An 18,943-nucleotide genomic window follows, 5' to 3' on the forward strand; every position below is an offset into this window, starting at 1 on the left:
TACAGTCAGTGATATAATGATATAAAATCTTTCATTCTTTTTTCTGCATGTACCTACAACCAGTATTGTACAGCCTTTAGGCTATGCTAGTTTAATACTGTTCTAGTGCGATCATCGCTTCTCAAAAATGACGGCAGCAAAAAAAATAATATTTGGTGGATTAAGAGCAAATAATTAACAAATAAATATGCCGCAAGAATGGTATCAATATCTTTGTTAGGTACAGAGACGTCAACATGTGGTTATGCTAGATTAACGCTGTTCTATCGCGGTCATCGTTTCTCGAAAATGGCTGCAGCAAAAAAATTTATATTCGGTGGATTAAGAGCAAATAATTAGCAAATAAATATGCCGCAAAGATGGCATCGATATCTTTGTTATGTAATGTGATACAACATGTGGCTACGTTAGCTTAATATTAAGCTAGAGGAGCCATAGTTTCTCGAAAACGGCTGGGGCAAAAAAATTCATATTCGATGGATTAAGAGCAAATAATTAGCAAAAAATATGCCGCAAGAATGGAATTGATACCTTTCTTAGGTACGGAGATGCAATAAGTGGCTACGCCAGCTTAGTATTATGCCAGCATAGCCATTGTTTCTCGAAAACAGCTGGAGCAAAAAGATTAATTCTTTGGCAAATAACTAGCGAATAAATAGCAAAAAAATATCGTGTTAATTTGGCGTTGGCCTTTTCAAATGGCTACGCCAGCTTAATATACGTGTGTGGTGCCGTGCGTGACACACATTGCAGCGCTTTGTACATTGGCACGATTTTCGGTGATGATTGCCGAGACAATTAAAACAGAGCAAGTGCTGAGTTACGAGCTGTTTACGCTGCGGTAGCGGTTTAGCAAGATATTGCGAGCATGATCCGAGGTGTAATGGTTAGTCGAGCACGAAATGCACGATGTACGCGAAGCGGTGCACGGCGGCGCCACGCGGTTTTGACGAACTCCCGGGGATCTGTAGTCTTTCCACTGACTCTAACGCGCGTATGTGATTGAGTAAGAAGTTTTCAGGGAAAATTCAGGATAGTCATTGGCATTCGCGACATGTAGTTCCCATGCTTTTATTGACTCCGTGTCCAGGTTTCGTGTCACCCAGTAGATCAGGAACGGATCCAAATGTTGAACGCGACAGTTGAAACCTTCAAGCGCGCCGAGTGCTTGTTTGATGTTGAGGTAAATTCGTTTCAAATCACTGGCGGTTCGGTCGTTGACCTCTTTAACGAAAACAGTTGATCGAGCTAGTGGTCGATTAGGACACGTTTGTTTTCGTACCGCTCGGTGACGACCTTCCACGTGCGTTCAAAATTGTCATCGTTAACCGAATATTCGTGATGAGCGTTAACGCGTCTCCGGTTAGGTTCAATCGCAAATAACGGAGTTTCTCGGTTACCGAAATCGAATGGTTGGACAATACCATTGAATTAAACAAGTCTCGAAACGGCGGTGAGTCTTGACAAGCACCAGAAAACTTAGGAAGCTCAATGCGCGAGAACAGTGGTGAAGTCGTTACCTGCGATTGCAAAGCAGTAGCGGATGTACTTGAAGATCCGTGCTGAGTGGACGCTGACTCCTTGAGCCTTTTTTTTAGATCGCAAAGTGCAGATTGCATGTCGATGAGAAGTTCCTCGCACTCGGACCGGAGGTCCCTGACAAAATACGCGTGTTTGTTCACTTCGTCGTTCCGTTGATTGCAGATAAGCCGGTGGTTGGATTCGCGCCTGAATGTAGGATTCCGTGAGATTGGCCTCACCCTTTTTCTTGGCGTTTGTGAATGTTCGAGAGATAGACCCATGTAGTTCGTTCTGTAGAGCGATTAACGTGGTAACGGTCGTCATGTTGAACGGTTCAAACGTGGTAGGTAACTAGAGGTCACAGCGGATACACGATCGTACACGTCCGCGCGCGATAAATCTTGCCAGAAAGTTTAAATGTTCACGAGTTGCGAGATTCACAAAGGTCGATGCTCAATTCACTGCAACGAAGTACGACACTGGCGTTAGAGGTCCAATACAAAATTTCGAACGCGGCCGATTAATCCGACACGAAGGATCAGAAAATGTTTGAGCTAGAACTAAGGAAATTGGACTTTCCCAACGAGTGGCGGTATAAGATGTAGACGTGTGTTGTACAAAGAAAGGAAATAAAACAATTTAATTGATAAATACAGTGTTCTCAAACGGCTGTAGTAACACACTCTGATTACATAAGCGACTGTACTCGTTAGAAGACTCACCGATATCGGTAGCTACCGGAGAAGGGGGCCGATCCGTCACGCGTGCCCCCTGGGTGATTTTGGCATAGAATGATCGGTAACAAAGCAATCGCTTTACTTGCTATGTGCCGCAACAACCACTAATGTTATATCACCGACTAGACATTTTTTTACAATGTTTTAATTCGTAACACATAGTACGTGAGCTAAAGCGTGGGTAGCCAAAGCTCCTTTTCTGTATTGAATGAACTGTCAAATTCGACTCTATTCTGAGAAATCACACATACGTAAGCACACACACTATTCGATATTTCACCACAGGTTGGAGTAGTTCTCTAAGTGAACGTTATTCGTGAGTAGAGGTCGCCTAATTCAGTCCGCAAACTATGCATCGGTAAGGCAGTTTGATCTGAGACACAAAACTCCATTGAATGTTAGGTCTATTATTATCTGGTCGGTGCTATTATTATCTGATCGGTGGTTATATTTAGCAGTTGCGTACCAATTGTCGGTTTCTTCTGAAATTGCTGTCATCATTTTGAATGTGACATGACTTTAGTTTGTCGTGCATGACGTCTAAACGTTTGACAGTTTGTAGAGATAGAGATTATGTATTTGGGTTTTTTTGTTTTTAACTGTTTATTTTAAATGAAAGTAATAAAGTACTTTATATATTTTTAGTTTAATTTGTTATAAATTTATTTCATAATTTCAGTTATTTAGGCATAGACATTATTTATGCGCGCATCAGTTATTACATATATAGATATGTTGAAGTAGAAACTTTTGTAAATCAAGCACCAATTAATAATCAAATTATTAGAAGCCTCGATGAAATATCCGCTATTTTAAAACGGAGATAATCTTGTGAAATTGTATGTGAATTTTGAATTTGGTATTTGAAAACAGGTAAGTGCAATAAAAGACTTTATAAAATAGTACAACTAAATTTTCATATTGCAATCACGGCATCAAAGCTAATGGTTTGGTTTTCAATCTTTATTTTTATTGGACTATTAGATATTTATTAGATAAACTTAATGATCAATAGCAAGAAAGGAAAATAATAGAAGATGTTGCAGTTATATTGGATAACAGGAATGATGTTTGAGTCATTGAGTACCACTGTCGCCGCCGCGCGTTTCGCCAAACTATTTTATTTCTATATTGAAAACAAAAATAATTTTGAACATTCGCTTGATGCTTTCCTTAGTAGAAAGGTTTGCTCTATCGCGTGGTATAGTCAGATTTTCTCGTAGACCCTTACTTTTTGAAATAAAGTGAAAAATATCAGCAAAAATGGGTGCGTTTTGGGTGTCCTTTTCACTTTAATTGTTATTTAAACCTATTTCGATGTTTATAATCTAATAACTATTTATATTATTTTATTCGGGAGAGTCCACAAAATCATTTCGTGCAAAGAGCAACTAAATAACTACTACGGTAAAAGCAGAAAAAAATCCCAAAGTTGAAAATTTGTCATTTTTTTCAAAATTAATTTTTTCAAAAACTGTACGTTGTGGAAAAAAACGGTTTGCAGATTCGTAATCAGCACGTCGAAATCTACAAGAAATGTTTATTCACGCTTACAAAATCAGACCCGTGTTGAACAGTATTATTATTGTATTTAGTTTTGGAATTTGTATACCATTAGATTTATATTTATTTCCTTATATCATAAGTTATTGTAGACTATACATAAGTTATAATAGAAATCATTACTCAAATTAATAATCACATTAGAAGTTTCTTGTACTTATGATTTATAACTAGATAAGTTATGTTACACGATACATATATACTACTGAACATCACATAGAGATATTTTGTAAGATGTTTTTTCATAATTTTTAATTTCTGAATTCTGAATGTTGTGTTTTGAAATTAAAATGTTATCACTGTCCTTGGAAGTATCTATGATATCTAATGTAACGTTACTCTACGTGCATCTTCGATTAACAGAAATTTATAATACTTTTGAATTAGGGAATGGTTGGTTCGGTGAAAACCATATTTTGTTTCTCCGTGAGTTGCTTCAACTTCCGCCTGTACATGAAAAAGCGATTTTCGTGCAATTAACGAAAGAGAAGGTCGAAAGAATTCTTGGTTCTCTAGGGTCTATTAATTTGTGGACTTTGTTTGCTTACGATGAATTAACTATAAATGTGCGACAACAGTCTGATACGCGATATCGTGAAATACTTTCTAGGATTCGCGTTGGTGCATTGCTGGACTCTGATACGAAATGTTTGATGTCCAAAAAACTAGAATTTACTTCTTCGAATTGTACCGGACGTTTGCAAGAATTATGCGATTATATAAAGAAACTGTATACTTCGCAAAAAGTAACTAAATCCCAACAAAAACACTGTCAGTGTAAAAATATGCGCCAAGTACATCCACAAAAATCGTGATTATTTCGATCCCAACAAAAACGTTGCCAACTCTTACTTGTTACATCTCTTACTTAAACGTTGCTTATTCTTAATTAAATTATTGTGGACTATGATTTCGATGCAAAAGGGTCCGTCAAGTACATTTTAAGTTTAATTTTTCAATTTGTGCATGACTCCTAAAGCGATGTTTGTCTGGCAAATTTTTTAAAGCGCACATTGTGTATGATTCCTAAAGTGATACTTATGTGGCAAACTTTTTAGAGCGTACATTGAAATATTCACATAAACCATAAAAAGCTAATGTACTTGGCTTTATTATTTGATTTCGACTCTTTGTAAGATCGGAATAATCACAATTTCTGCAAATATACTGGGTGTACATTTTTACACTGACGATGTTTTTGCTGGGATATACCGATAGTGTTTTTGTTAGGATATATAAACTGACGTACCGATATTTTGTTTCAACCACAAGTAATAATACTTTTAGTGACTAATCCATAAAACATTGTTGACTTATTGCGATATTGGCAACGCCTATGGCAGGCCTGTTTTACCACTGTAAAAACTCATTTTAAAGATTTCTCTTGTATTGATCTTTATGTCCAGATATTAGACGAAAAAAGAATTTTTCAACGGATTCATCTGATGAGTATTCTAATAAATTTAAAATATTAACTTGGCCAATACTTATTTTTTAAAAGTACAATCTTTTTTAATTATGTATGTTTGTAATTTATAATTCTTTTTTAAAGTTGAATTTGTATTAGTTGATGTGTGTATTTTTATATCAGTATTGTATTTAAAGTGTAACATATGATATAATATGTAGATTTATTTTTTGCTTCCTTAATTTTTAAAATGTCTAATTTAAAAAAAGTGGGTACTTTAATGTGAATGGAAAACCTGGGGTGGTGTGAATTGGAAAAGCTTTAGTACCACCTACCTCCCGCAGGCGGCGCGCATGGTATATTCTCAAAAAATGGCGCGGCCGAAGTAGTCATAGAACTGTCTTACGTTCAAAATTGTCGCCTTTCTATGAATACTCTATGGTTGTAAATCACCATTTACACTTTGTAAAGTTCTCCCAATTTACAGTATAGTTCAGTATAGTTCGTATACCTATCGCAGCATGTCAGCACGTTCTGTTATCAGTTGAGATCCTTTGCGCTCGTGTGTCACATGATCAATTTGTGAATAAATATTGAATTCGAGGGAGTGTCTCCGTTCAGTGGTTGTATCTTCTAAAACGAAAATGTTGAAATTACTTTTTTGTTTGGTAGCTACATTTGTTATAGGTATGATTTTTATATCATAATTTAGATTTGAAATTATTTTTACTATGCAAGTTTATATTGGTTTGTAAATGATGGTACTCGAGATTTAGTGAATACACATAATTTTATATTTATTTGTTATTGCAGTGAAAGCAAATGGTGATTTCGTAGTTTTACATAGTCCAAATAGTGTTTTATTCAATGGAAATGAAGAAGTGGAACAGAGTTTACTCAAAGAAGTATTAGCTGCTGCTCTAGGTTTCACTGTTAAATTGGTTTGTTCTGTATTTTATGCTTTTTTTAATACAAATATTCTGTGTTATAATATTCTAAGTCTCCTATTTAATAGAAATAATTTTCTTGTTGCCTCTAATATGGCTATTGCTATTATAGAGAGGATCATGGAGTGGTATGTCCATTACCAATCCATTCAGTCTTCCAGAGGCTGTAGTTGCAATAGTAATTGAAGGTGTAGATTCCTTAGATATACCAAAAGCTAAGAGATTTCCTTTAAATGTTAATGAAGTTGAAGAGACTACGTGGCAAGCTCTTAGAGCACGTCTTGAAGAAAGAGACAGTGACAATGATAATACTTTAGTGAGAATATCCCTGAGTGATGGTCTTGATGCTGTAAGTAACAAAATGAGATAAGATTTTAGTTAAAATAATAAATTTATACATTGCCTGACTTTAAACATTATTAATGTTTGTCAGCTGTGTCATCTCAGCTGATACAGTTTTGTTGCTCTTAAAGTTACAGTAAGATTGCTTATATTTTTCAATTAAAATAATTTTGTTTCTCAATTCATATTGAACTACCCTTTCCCAACAAGAAGTTTGTTTACAAATTTCCTTTTTATAAAACTCAAAAGAGTTTTTGTAATAATAGAAATGATCTTTTGACTCCAAAAGCGACAAAACTGTCTTAGTTACTTAATATTATTGTAGTAAATTATATAGGGTACTACAATCAGTTATATAAGCCACAATAGAACAACAGTACTCGTAAAACCAAATAGAAAATGTTTGAAGTAAAAACCAAATCAATTTTTTAAATTCAATTTTTATATAAATAAAGCCTCGTACTAACAAAATTTAATTCTACATTTTCTATTTGCTTTTACATTCTCAATTACTTCATTCATAGTTGTATTACTTGTTATAGAGACTCTGTATACAAAATATTAAGTTAACAACAAGGATCAATATTAAAATTTCTTCCATGTCATTTTTTTTAATATCTTTGAAAATTCATTCTAAAAATATTTTTTAATTATGTAATTCTAGCTAGGACAATCTGCTCTTGGAGAATTAAAACCAACCCCTATTGATGAAACATCTTTAAGAGGTTTAAGTTTAAGAAAGGAAGAGGACAAAAGATTCCTTGAAGAAGTACAATTGCTCCATGCCATTGCGAAAAAGGCACCTTCTGCTATTACACCAGATGCAAAGTCTGACATTTATTGGCTAGTGATATCTGGTTTACGTCCTGTTTTTGATGTCCATGGAAGTAATTCAACTACATCCAGAGAAGCTTTATTATTATTAAATAATGCTCTAAACGTTATTCATGACGCATTTATTCAAGCTTATGATGGCCAGGTATGAATTTGATACATATAAAGTAGAGTATTAGAAGTCTATAATATTTATTAAAGATGGGTTGGAATTTAATTTTTTAATTTTCAAAACTCTAATCCGAACCTTTGAATTCCCAAACTCTCGAAATATGAAGTACTGATCTTGCTTTTGTAAGAGAAATATTTTCTTTTAAGAATTGAAGGCTGAAAAAAAATGTTTGCATGAATCTTTATTATAAAACCATAACAATATACAAAAATATGTAATCCAGATTCTTATTCAATAACATTGACATCCACTTACTCTACTTTTTCTTTTATCGACTATAATGTCTACGATGTACTGAAAGTCTCAATGAATACTGTTGATGGTAGCGTGATGCGAAATTTTTTTTGATAATGTTAAATTTGGATATTTCTTTTTTTTTACCGGAGTTTAGAGAATTTCAAATCACGAAAAAAGTGTAAAGTTTCGAATTCTCGAAATTCGATATTTTTTTGGATTTCCAGATATTTCAACATTTCAACGTTTCAAATAACCCATCCTTAATACTTATTTGTCAGTAATTTGCATTCTTTATTAAGTGATCTGTAATCTTCATTAATAAATAGACGAAGGAAAACATGTTTTAATTTAGGTATTAATTGTGGCCTTCACAAATGATGCAAGTAAGGTACATCACATCCGTTCAGTCACACTTGGAAGACAAAAGCGAGAAACTACAGACACGGTTTGTATTTAATATTTTGTGTAATTCATAAGATAAATTTACATTTATAATCGTAATTAACTTTATGTACATATTCATTACTAAAACATATAATTTAAAAGTATAATATCGTGTTATTTTATAGGAAAATTAAATGTGTTATACGCACTAAGTATATACTTGTTTCAATACATCATTTCCGTATTTTTTATGCATGTTAATACATTTAATGCAAATTAAATATCGCATTTACAGAGGAATATCGGAGATATATTAATTGCTGTACAATATATTGTATTTTAGCTTTTGAAGAAACAGCTGATAAAAATGGTGGGTAGGAACTACGATTCTGTTAAATACTGCACTTATCCCACTGGTATTTTGCTTGGATATACAAGTTGTAACATGTATATGTTTCAATATTTTAAAGGGTGGTAGGAGATCTCAAATGGGTCACAAAATCTCTCATACCACAGTGTCCGATCTGCTTCCATTTTGCAGTAATAATACTTCAAAGTTAACATGTTTATTGGATAAACTAGGACTCTGAGGGTTTTGTAATTTTGCACATATATTAAGGAGGAGCAATAGAAGACAAAAATTTCAATACATTTTATTATATCTCTTACGGTTTAATTTTTATAAAGCTTTAAAGATAAAAAATGCTCATGGAAAAGAACATAGGTAACTCACACAGTTGTAGTTTAACCCAAAAGACTACTGGCAAACAGTTGTTCAAGATTGACTCAGTGATCGACAGAGTAGGGACCATTTACGATAGGAGTCCCATTGAAGGACATTTGTCTTTGAGAGTCTTAACATGTGTTCAGGGTCTTCCGAAACAAACACAATTTTCTCAAGTAATCGAATTTTGTAGGTCAACTGACTCTTTCAGTATCTTTGTTTCATCTATGTATAGAAGCTATTCATCGTTTCAGAACATAGTGCTAACTTTAAGACATTATTGCTGCAAAATGAAAGCAGAGCAGATACTATGACGTAGGACATTTTGTGATCCAATTAGAGTATTCTACCACCCTTTAAAATATTGAAACGTATACATGTTATATCCTGTATAACAAAACCTTCTTAACAAGATAAATGTGTTAGATGATTGGTTTTTTAATGTTCTACGTTCCGTTGCTGTGGACTCTTATGAATATACATTGTTCCAGAATTGATGATATAAAGGGAAAATAGTGATGCTAGAGGAAAAAATAAGTTGAATAAATAGAATACAATTTTTTGATATCGTTCTTCGAGAAGAGAAATATTTTTTCGTAAGTGTACCTCTTATTCTGTGTAACCTAGTGTATCTAAAACTATACTTCTATGTATTTCTACCCAATCGTAATTCAAACTCAATTTTCCCGAAAACGATGCACGATATCAGAAAATTTAATTCTCTATCTTCCACTTATTTTTTTAAGTAGAATCGCTACCTTTCCGCTGGTACCACCATTTCTGGTACATATATCCTTTATGTTATTCAACTGCCAGGCAGTATTTAAATTTAATATAATCATTGAATTTGAATGTAAAATATTCTTGAAATAGAAATAAGGGATCGAAATAAACAGTTATGTTTCGTTTTTAAAAAAAGTTCTGTTCCAACTTAAATTTTTTGTTTTAAAGAATATATGTTTCTATGGAATTTTGATGGAAGCAATTGTTTTAAAATTAGGATCTTTTTTAAAAAAGTTCTTGTGAAATAGATATTTTAGAATCTTTATCATAAAAGTTCCATTGGAACAAGTTCTTTCAGAACATTTATTAAAAAATGTTCTATAAGATAAATGATATTACCAAACTACTAGGTACTAGTTTTATTTAGTATTTATTATAATGAGTGAAAACTTTTTTAAATTGCTGAATAAAGTATCTGTTCGTGTTTCAGAGAAATTTTTATATTTTATAATATAAATTTAAATTATTAAATATTAAATTAAATTTAAAACATAAATTTTTAAAAAGATTCCATAGAATGTGTTCTGAATAGAACCTGCCTATGATAAAGTTCTATAACTGTTTCGGTCCCTGAAAACAAGTGTTTTGAATTTATTTTAACAATAATTTATATGTATTTACATTGCAAGTGCTATAAGAGTTATATGAGCTCATTAATAATTGTGTCTAACCCCTATATCTTTTATAGGGTGATAAAAACAAAAATGTAGAATCTACTTCGGAACCTAAACGGCAACACAATAATACAGAATTTAATAATAATAATAATAATGTAATTAAGGTATGTCAATATGGTTGCATGGGTAAATATCTTAACAGTGGGCAAATGTTTTTGAATTAGAAAAGCTTCTTGCATGATTTTTAAACATGTCGATGAATTATGCAATATAATATTTGTGATCCATTAATACAAAATACTTCTTTCGTTTTATGCGTCAACATACTAAGAAATATACAACATAAATATTTCACTGTACAACTCATGTTAAAACAGAAATTAAAATTAATTTGAAACACATTTTAGAAATTCTAGCTTTTTGGTCGTTTTTTGTATTGCTTCTGAATTTTTTAAAATAATGTTAGAAGAATATTTTATGACATACATAATGTTAAACTGTTAATAAATACAATACATTACATTGTTTAATTTATACATATGCAAACAAAGCACTGAATATAATAACAATTTTTACTACTCGTAAACCTTGGACAAGCATTAAAGTATAAAATAGTAAAAATACAAAAATAAATACTACAAAGAATTTATTATTTAATTAATCTAATGGACAGAAATATAATCCTTCTGAAAATCATTAAATTATTTAAAGTAATACTTATACTTTTTCAAATTATTTGTTATTCCAAGAAATATTATAGACAAGATTTAAGATATGTCTTTTAAAACAGAATGTGTTTTACCTGTAAGTTTTTCTTCGAATAGCGAATGATTTGAAAGATAACCCTGTGGAGAATTATAAGACACTCGTTACTTAATTTTTTCAATTAATTTTCTGATAGTTAAAATGCTTCTTCGAATTTTAATAATTTTTTTAGTTGATATTTTCAATAAGGACAATGAGTTGAAACTGAGTAGGTCAAGGTATTAAGTTTTGTATTTTTCATTAAATTTTTGTGAAAGTGTTAGCAATGAATTCTCTAAGTTTTTCTAATATATATGAGTTCAGTGTAATTTTGAATTATTTTTACTGATGTGAGATTGAAATTCTGTAAATTAATTTTTGATATAATATCATTAAAAATAATCCAAATTACATTATGTTTCATATCATTTTCATCAAGAAATACCAGGAATCCAAAGTTATTACTTTCATTATTGTGTATAATGAAAATACAGACTTTGAATATTCACCACTGAATGATCTATATGATCTGTTTCAACCTTTTTTTTCATAGCTCTATTATAAATAAATGGGTATCATATAATTACTGCTTGTACTACAGTTATTATGGATCAAAATGGTATATTTTATGAAAGTTGTTTGTGTTCCTTTATTGATTATTTATTATTAACCAATCAGTTTTGTTGTGTATTATTTTAATTATCTTAATGGAAGTATGTATACTGTATTGTGTGGGAAATATCAAGTAAGATATTTGTTACATGTAGTATTAAATGGATTTAAATTAAAGAAAAATAACTTTGGAAAAAATTATTTTTCTTTTCCTATTGAATCAAATAAGTTTTTTGCCATCCTAGTTTCTTTTATGGAAGAGACATATATTATAAATATATTGTACTACATTTTCACAGTAGTCGTCATAATAAAGTACACATAGAGGTGACACAAACAGAAATTATGTATAGTACAAAAATGAAGAACAAGAAAAAATATTAAACAAAATGTTCATGTTTACAAGCTTACAACCTATTTTATCGCAATATTATTTCATTCATCTACAATTATTGTAGTTTACATAAAATATAAAATGGACCACTACTGTGAGCAAATTAGGTTTGGATTATTTTGAGTTTTGCAACATAAGTTGCTTACATAAATACATGTACTTATAGCAAAATGATCATCAAGATGAAAACAAAAATATACAAGCCGAAGAGGATTCAAACAGAAATATTGCTAGCACTAGTGAATCCAATCCAAATGATATGAGTACTCCTGCAAGTAGTGATTTTCATGATGATAGTGGACTCAATGAAAGTGATCAGGATTTGACTAATACGGAGAGTACAATAAATTCTAACATACAGATTATAGGACAGGTATCACTAACACTTTAACATGTATTCTAGAATTTTGTTTTGTACATTTCTTGCAAATTTAAACATATGTTATCAAGTAAAAATAGGGGTACACTTACCATAGAAATAATCAATGTACCCCTCTTTGCTCTAGTTGCGTATTTCAATTTGGGAAAGTATCTTTCATTTTTAGCCTTAGTTAGCATATAGATTGCTATATATTTTGTTGTTAATAATGGTTTCTTATTGAAATGCATATCAAGTTTTAAAATGCTTCTGTTAAATTATGCGATATATTAGTAAGCATTTATCGCTAGATTATCCAAGAATATGGAATCAAATTTATATACTATATTTAGAGACTGTAATAAGTCGACAAGTTTATGTGAATTATAATAATCTATGATAACGAAAACAGAAATTCGTGTTTTCTATAATTCATTAGAGAGTTACTTTTCTATTCAAGTTTCATATGAATTTTGTTCATCTATTTGAGTTCTTCAATATACTGTATAAATTTATTACCATATTCTTAAAATTACTTGAGATTGGAATCTGGATGATTGTATGATTTAGTAACAGGTAATCAATTCATGAAAAAAGGTCTAAAAAGTCTGATTTAGGAAGGAATAATATATAGCTATATAGATTTTTTAAACAACATTCACATGAAAAAAGAGTATTTTTTAAAATATATTTTAACATTTTGAAAGAAGAATAAATACTACTATATACCTTTTTTTATCTATAATTGAAAATTATTGATATATAGATTCCATTTTTAAGTAAGTTGTCTTATATATTAGATTTTGCTAAGTTTACTTATCACTCACTGCTTTTTATTATCACTTTTTTAAGAGTGACTTTTATTACAATTGAAATTATACTATGCATGAGAGATGTAATACTGTATATTATTTAATAACTTGCATGATATATTTCAAAAAGATAAATGTAATATGGAAAAATTTTCTTATAAAACAAGATACATAACAGTATTACCTTGATAAGAGTCCACAATTCTGGGGACAAAGCAATACTGTACCGTAAATTGGACAATATTCATGGCATGTGACAGGTACAGGTCCTAGATTTCGTTTAACATCATTTTTGTAGAAGAAGACGAAACGGAAAGAGATGAGTGAACGAATAGAACGAGTAAAAAAAATGAAATAAGATGGTTCGTCCACTTAAAACGTGATAAAGGAACGCAAAATATCGTAATTCGTCTCTTATTGTAAAAGCTTTGTGTGTCGAATGAAATTTATAGTTTGTAGTTGTCATTGCGACAAATTACAAAAGTAGTGGAGGTAGCGTCGAGCTTATATCGTGAGCTGAAAGTTGCACACATATCGAGGTAGTACTGTATTTAAGAAGCACAATTGCAGTTATGTTGAAGTTATTTGTATGAATTTCTTGAAATTTTTTTACTCTATAATTTTAAGCAACCTACTGATATACATCATGTTATGTTTTATATATTAAATACTTAAAGCTTCTATGTTCTAGGCAATGAGGAATGTAGAGGAGATTTAATGAATGTATTGAATACTAAGAATTACTGCAGTTCTAGTGCTGCATTGAGATATAATAGTTTAAAATATCAAGTCTTTTGTTCCAGGAAATTCATAATCTTGCGAAATATTATTCGAAAGATTACCCGGCCATCTTTAATATTCTTTTATGGTTTGGAGTCGTTTTTGTTTTTTCACTTCTTGCTATTTGCAGTACGTAATATCTTATATTTAATTAAATAATATATATGTATTACATTCATTTTCTAATCTTCATTTACTTGTTACAAATGCAGTTGTCATTTCTCAAATGGATCCAGGACGTGATTCTATAATATACAGGATGACTTCCAATCGTATGAAGAAGGATAACTAAATGTAAATACAAACTAATGATGTTAAAAGTAAACAAATTTCCTTGATATCAATTGTACTTATATTGTCAGCCTTGTTAGATAAGCATATAAAGGGTCACTTAATGAGACTTGAAACAATTAAATATCTTATTATATATCAATTATATGATAGCTATTGTAATATATTTATGTATGCATTACAGTGCAGAGATGAGAAGAAGATCAGTGGAACGAAATAAAGGCTAGAGGGATCCCTTTTGTCGAAAATGCGCATGAGATGATGCGTGGTCTCTTGCACCCTGACCAATTAGACCCGCACGTCTGCTGTAAAATTTCTCATCTCTGCAAAATATTTGTATCATCTAGAATGCAATTAACTATATAGTATTTCTGTTGAATATTTTATAAACTTGTGAAGCCCATGAATCACATCTATGTACAGCAATATATGTCTAAAAGATATATGTCTAAAATAATTTAGAGTAATTATAAATGGATATAAATAATACAAGAATATACATGTAGGTGTATATTTATGAAATGAGGTAATAAAAAGGTTATACATCTGGTGGATTAAACAGAGTATAAACATTTTAACGAGTTGCAAATATAAAATAAATAACGTAACTGTCATAAAAGCAACCTGCGATAAATGGACTAAGGAAAATCTAATTATCATGTACAAAGCACTGTTTACATATATTCGATCTTTAACTGAAATACAGTGTAGATAAAGAACCCTGCTTCGATCTCTTCGAGAGATTCTAAACACCGTGTGTGGCGTACAATTATACCAGTCAGTGAGAATGTGTTCCGCGTAAAATTGATTGCGCTTTTCGACGGTTTTTCTATGCGATGCGGTGCAGCAGTAGGCCCGGCTTTAACCTTTCATGAACACATTAGGTCCTTTTTGTCCGCAGCGAATTTCGATGCTTTTGTAAACTTATACCGAATTTTTTCCAATTAATCTTATAAACATTTGATTCGAGTGACGATGATACCTTAACTACTTCGGTTCAAATAACGTTTCTTACACGTGATGTCTACTTCAGCCCAAAAATGATTTGCGCGTCTTGCATATGTGGTATAATCTTTTTACTTTGGTAAGAGTTATTGGTATTTCTTGTTTTTATAATCAGTTTTTATTTGGGTTTTTTTTATTTATAAGTAGACCATTTTAAAACTTAAACAACTGGCGACTAGGAAGTATAAAAGACACCAAATACTATACATGTTATAAAATCATTTCGGTCAGTAGATGCGATTTAAAAAACATGTAGTAACGCATGCTCGATTATCTGATATCATAAACAGACGTACGTATTAACTTATTTAAATAATTTTTATGGACACAGATTTATGGCCTGTACAATGTAAATGATTAATTTTAGATAGTAAAATGTATGTTTTTATACTCCCATAATTATAAAAACTATACACATTACATTTTATTACTTTATTGAACATTCTCCTTAGTTAATTACTGGAAAATTAAATTTCATCTTAACTCTCTATCAGCAACCTTATTTTTACTGACACCATCTGTAAACTGAGTCCATCCATTTTTTGTACGTGTTTGTATTTCCAAAAATCTAAACTAAATACTGTACCAAATTTCTAGAATATCGTCCGATTTTTATCGCTATATGTTACTTTCATTTTCTAAATCAAAGCAGCTAACAAAGCAGCAGTAATGCTAACATACCTCTCTTGTTTCTGTGTCATCCAGTGAAGTTTTTCACAGCTCTATGTAAGTAAGTAAGTACTATCAGACCTGGACTAGGAGGGAGGAGCTATAGTTCCAGGTCTCATTTTATCATGATATACTAAAATAATTTTCTACAAATACTTAAAAAAGAAATTATTTTCAATTCATTAATAGTTTTCTTCGAAAGTTACACTTACTGTAGATCTTTGGACTTTACTTTGGCTCAAGAATTAAAACTAGTTATCTTTATAAACTATTTTCAAAAATAGTTTCTTCTTAAAGGCTATAGAATAAAAGTTCAGTCTACTAGTAATTGAATATACATATTGTACTACGTTAGACAATAATGGAGTTGCGTAAAATAAATAGTTTATCGTCCTCTTCGAATTAATTAATTAATTGCTTGCCAAAATAAAAACAGACGAAATTACGTCTCAGGCTTCGTTTCCGAATTATTAATTTTTATTATTCCAAGAATAATATAGCATGCTTGTTAGCTAACTCAAAACAAATTTTGTGAATATATGATCTGCGTCAGCTAACAACAAAATAAACAAAATAATGTTAAAAAACGCAAACATTCTGGCAGCAGTACTGCCAGTTGGAGTAGAACCCTGGCTTGCGCGTGGCAACATTACTGCCTGTTGGGTTGATAAGAGTTCATTATTGAAAATACACCTAAAATTCGCGTGAAATATGGCTGCCACGGTACTTATTCTACTGATTTTGCTGTGTCGGACTCGGTACTTATTCTACTGACTTCTCTGTGCTTGACTCAGTATTTATTCTATTAACTTCGCTCTCTTTGACTCTTTGGCTTGAGGCTTCTGCTGACATTGCTGTGTTTAACTCGTTCTTCTACTGATTCTACTGTGTCTGATTCAGGACTTATTCTGATTTCGCTGTGTCTGACGCAGGATTTTTCTACTGACTTCACTGAACATTCTCAATTTTCGTCATATTTTGCCATATGGAATTAGCTCTTAAGATTTCTGACACTCGTTGTCGAACATGCTGTATAAATAATTATACCTCGACTTATATCTTTACCAACTTAAGTCAATTATTTTCAAACCAATTAAGGTATAATTTTGAGGTATTATAGTATTTGTATTGATATAAATTTAAGGGTACGATTTCTTTTTTTCTTGATAAAAAATTGATTCCTTGTATCCTTTTAATTGTTATTAAAGAAACTAATACGTAATTATATAGAAAAAGGACCACCTTGCTATATATTGAAATACGTTGTAAAACTCAATATTCTGAACAATTTTTTTCTGTACATGTTAACGCCTGGCCTTGGCTTCTGAGATATTAACATAAAACCTTATTTGAATATGGGTATGAAATCTTTAATAAAAGGCGAAAAAATGGCACGTAATTTAAAAGGTATTAAGGCCGGGTATCCACTGGTAAGTTAAGTTAAGTTAAGCTATGCAATGTTAAAAGTTTAAAAATACGAGTGATTTATAAATTCATGTCCATACTTCAGGAGGTACATTTACACCACACTACAATAAGTAAAAAATGTCATGACTGAAGTTACAATGATAGCAATATCAGCCTCACACTAACTGTAGATATTTCTTTCATTACAAAAATATTAAATCAGTTTTTAGAGTAAAATGTCTATTTAAATTTAACAAGTAGGTAATTTTTCAAATATTTTTGTTTGTTTATTATTTTTCGTCAAATAATAACTATACATAAAGTCCCAGAATTTGTGATCCAAGCAGAAAGCCAGTGATTCTACACGAGAAAATATGTCGAAAATATAGAACTTCTTCGATATCGTACTTTGTTTTCGAGAAAATTGAGTTTGAATTATAGTTGGGTGCAAGCGTACGAAAGTACAGCTTTAGACGTTTGAAGGAAACACGGGGTAAGAGGAACACTCTCGACACAACGACTGACTGCCTCTACGGTATGCTAGAAGCATTTTCCTTTCCCTATGTACCTCTCAAACGCCTAAAACTGTAGTTCAGTACACTTGCACTCTCTCAAAACGAAGTATGATATAAAAAACTTTTATTCTATATTTTCGTCTTATCTGTTCATGAAGAATCACCTCCTTTCCGCTTATACCACCAGTTCTGGGATACCCTGTATATAATAAAATGAAAAGCCATCTCATTTCACAGTTTTACATGATTTAGAGGAGAGATAGGTATGCTAACGAGCGAGAAAGGGACATGGTGACTGAGAAGAAATATTGAAAAAATGCGTAATAGAAACTATTAATTAAGTATTTTATACATTGAATTTTTGAATCGATACATTATTTTCTGTTACTACATTTCTTTTGATGCAGCAATTGCATTTTCTATTATTTATTTCGAAAATTATGTAGACACGTGGAAATACGTACAAAACTGTTACAAACCGCAAGGGCGAGTGGAATTCGGCCGCGTTGCCGAGGATTGGCAAATTGAGAGTTTTGTTAGTAGAAGATAAATCCGTGTGTGGTTAACACGAGGAGTTGCCGGATGGTTGTTGTAAACAAACTCGTGTATGGTTAACACAGGGAGTCACAGGATCGGTGACAGTAACAGACAAATCCGTGTATGATTAACACTGAGAGCTGTAGGAAAAAGATGTGTGGACGAATCCGTGTGTGGTTAACACGAGGAGCCACAGGAGGTAGGAAGTGTGAACAAACCTGTGTATGGTTAACAGAGGGAGTCACAATAATGTTAGTAGACTCATAGCTTACGATTTATAATACACTCTAAGCTGTAAGGATGTATTGCTTGTGAATCCAGAGTAATGGAATTTGGATGTTGACTCTTGGTTTTTAAATAAACTAAGCGTGTTTCAAATTTACAACTTAATAACTATATTGTTACACAACAATAAACTTTTACAATTGGTGATTGTATGAACTTGTCGCGGAGCTAACCAACTCTCAGTTTTGACATTCTGAGAAGTGTGGAGGTCTCAGAGTAAAATAATATATGATGCCTAACAGTAACCATACGTACTGTATAGGTT

General features: G+C 31.5%; 1 protein-coding gene across 5 annotated transcripts; it reads left to right on the forward strand.

Moving 5' to 3' along the window:
• The first annotated feature begins 5,737 nt into the window (after positions 1-5,737).
• Atp6ap2 (ATPase H(+)-transporting accessory protein 2) lies at positions 5,738-15,685 on the forward strand. 5 transcript variants are annotated; one of them, XM_076382225.1, is made up of 10 exons: positions 5,738-5,916; positions 6,043-6,170; positions 6,289-6,525; positions 7,183-7,497; positions 8,114-8,206; positions 10,341-10,433; positions 12,186-12,392; positions 13,993-14,098; positions 14,182-14,263; positions 14,445-15,685. In XM_076382225.1, the coding sequence occupies exons 1-9, from the start codon at positions 5,874-5,876 to the stop codon at positions 14,259-14,261; spliced, it is 1,302 nt and encodes a 433-aa protein (XP_076238340.1). In that variant the 5' UTR covers positions 5,738-5,873; the 3' UTR covers positions 14,262-14,263; positions 14,445-15,685. The 5 variants fall into 5 exon arrangements, with proteins under 5 accessions (XP_076238340.1, XP_076238341.1, XP_076238339.1 ...); XM_076382226.1 differs by having other exon boundaries at positions 14,650-15,685; XM_076382224.1 differs by having other exon boundaries at positions 14,182-15,685.
• The last annotated feature ends 3,258 nt before the right edge of the window (positions 15,686-18,943 follow it).

This window comes from Calliopsis andreniformis, chromosome 7 (assembly GCF_051401765.1).
Source record: "Calliopsis andreniformis isolate RMS-2024a chromosome 7, iyCalAndr_principal, whole genome shotgun sequence".
Taxonomy (NCBI): domain Eukaryota; kingdom Metazoa; phylum Arthropoda; class Insecta; order Hymenoptera; family Andrenidae; genus Calliopsis; species Calliopsis andreniformis.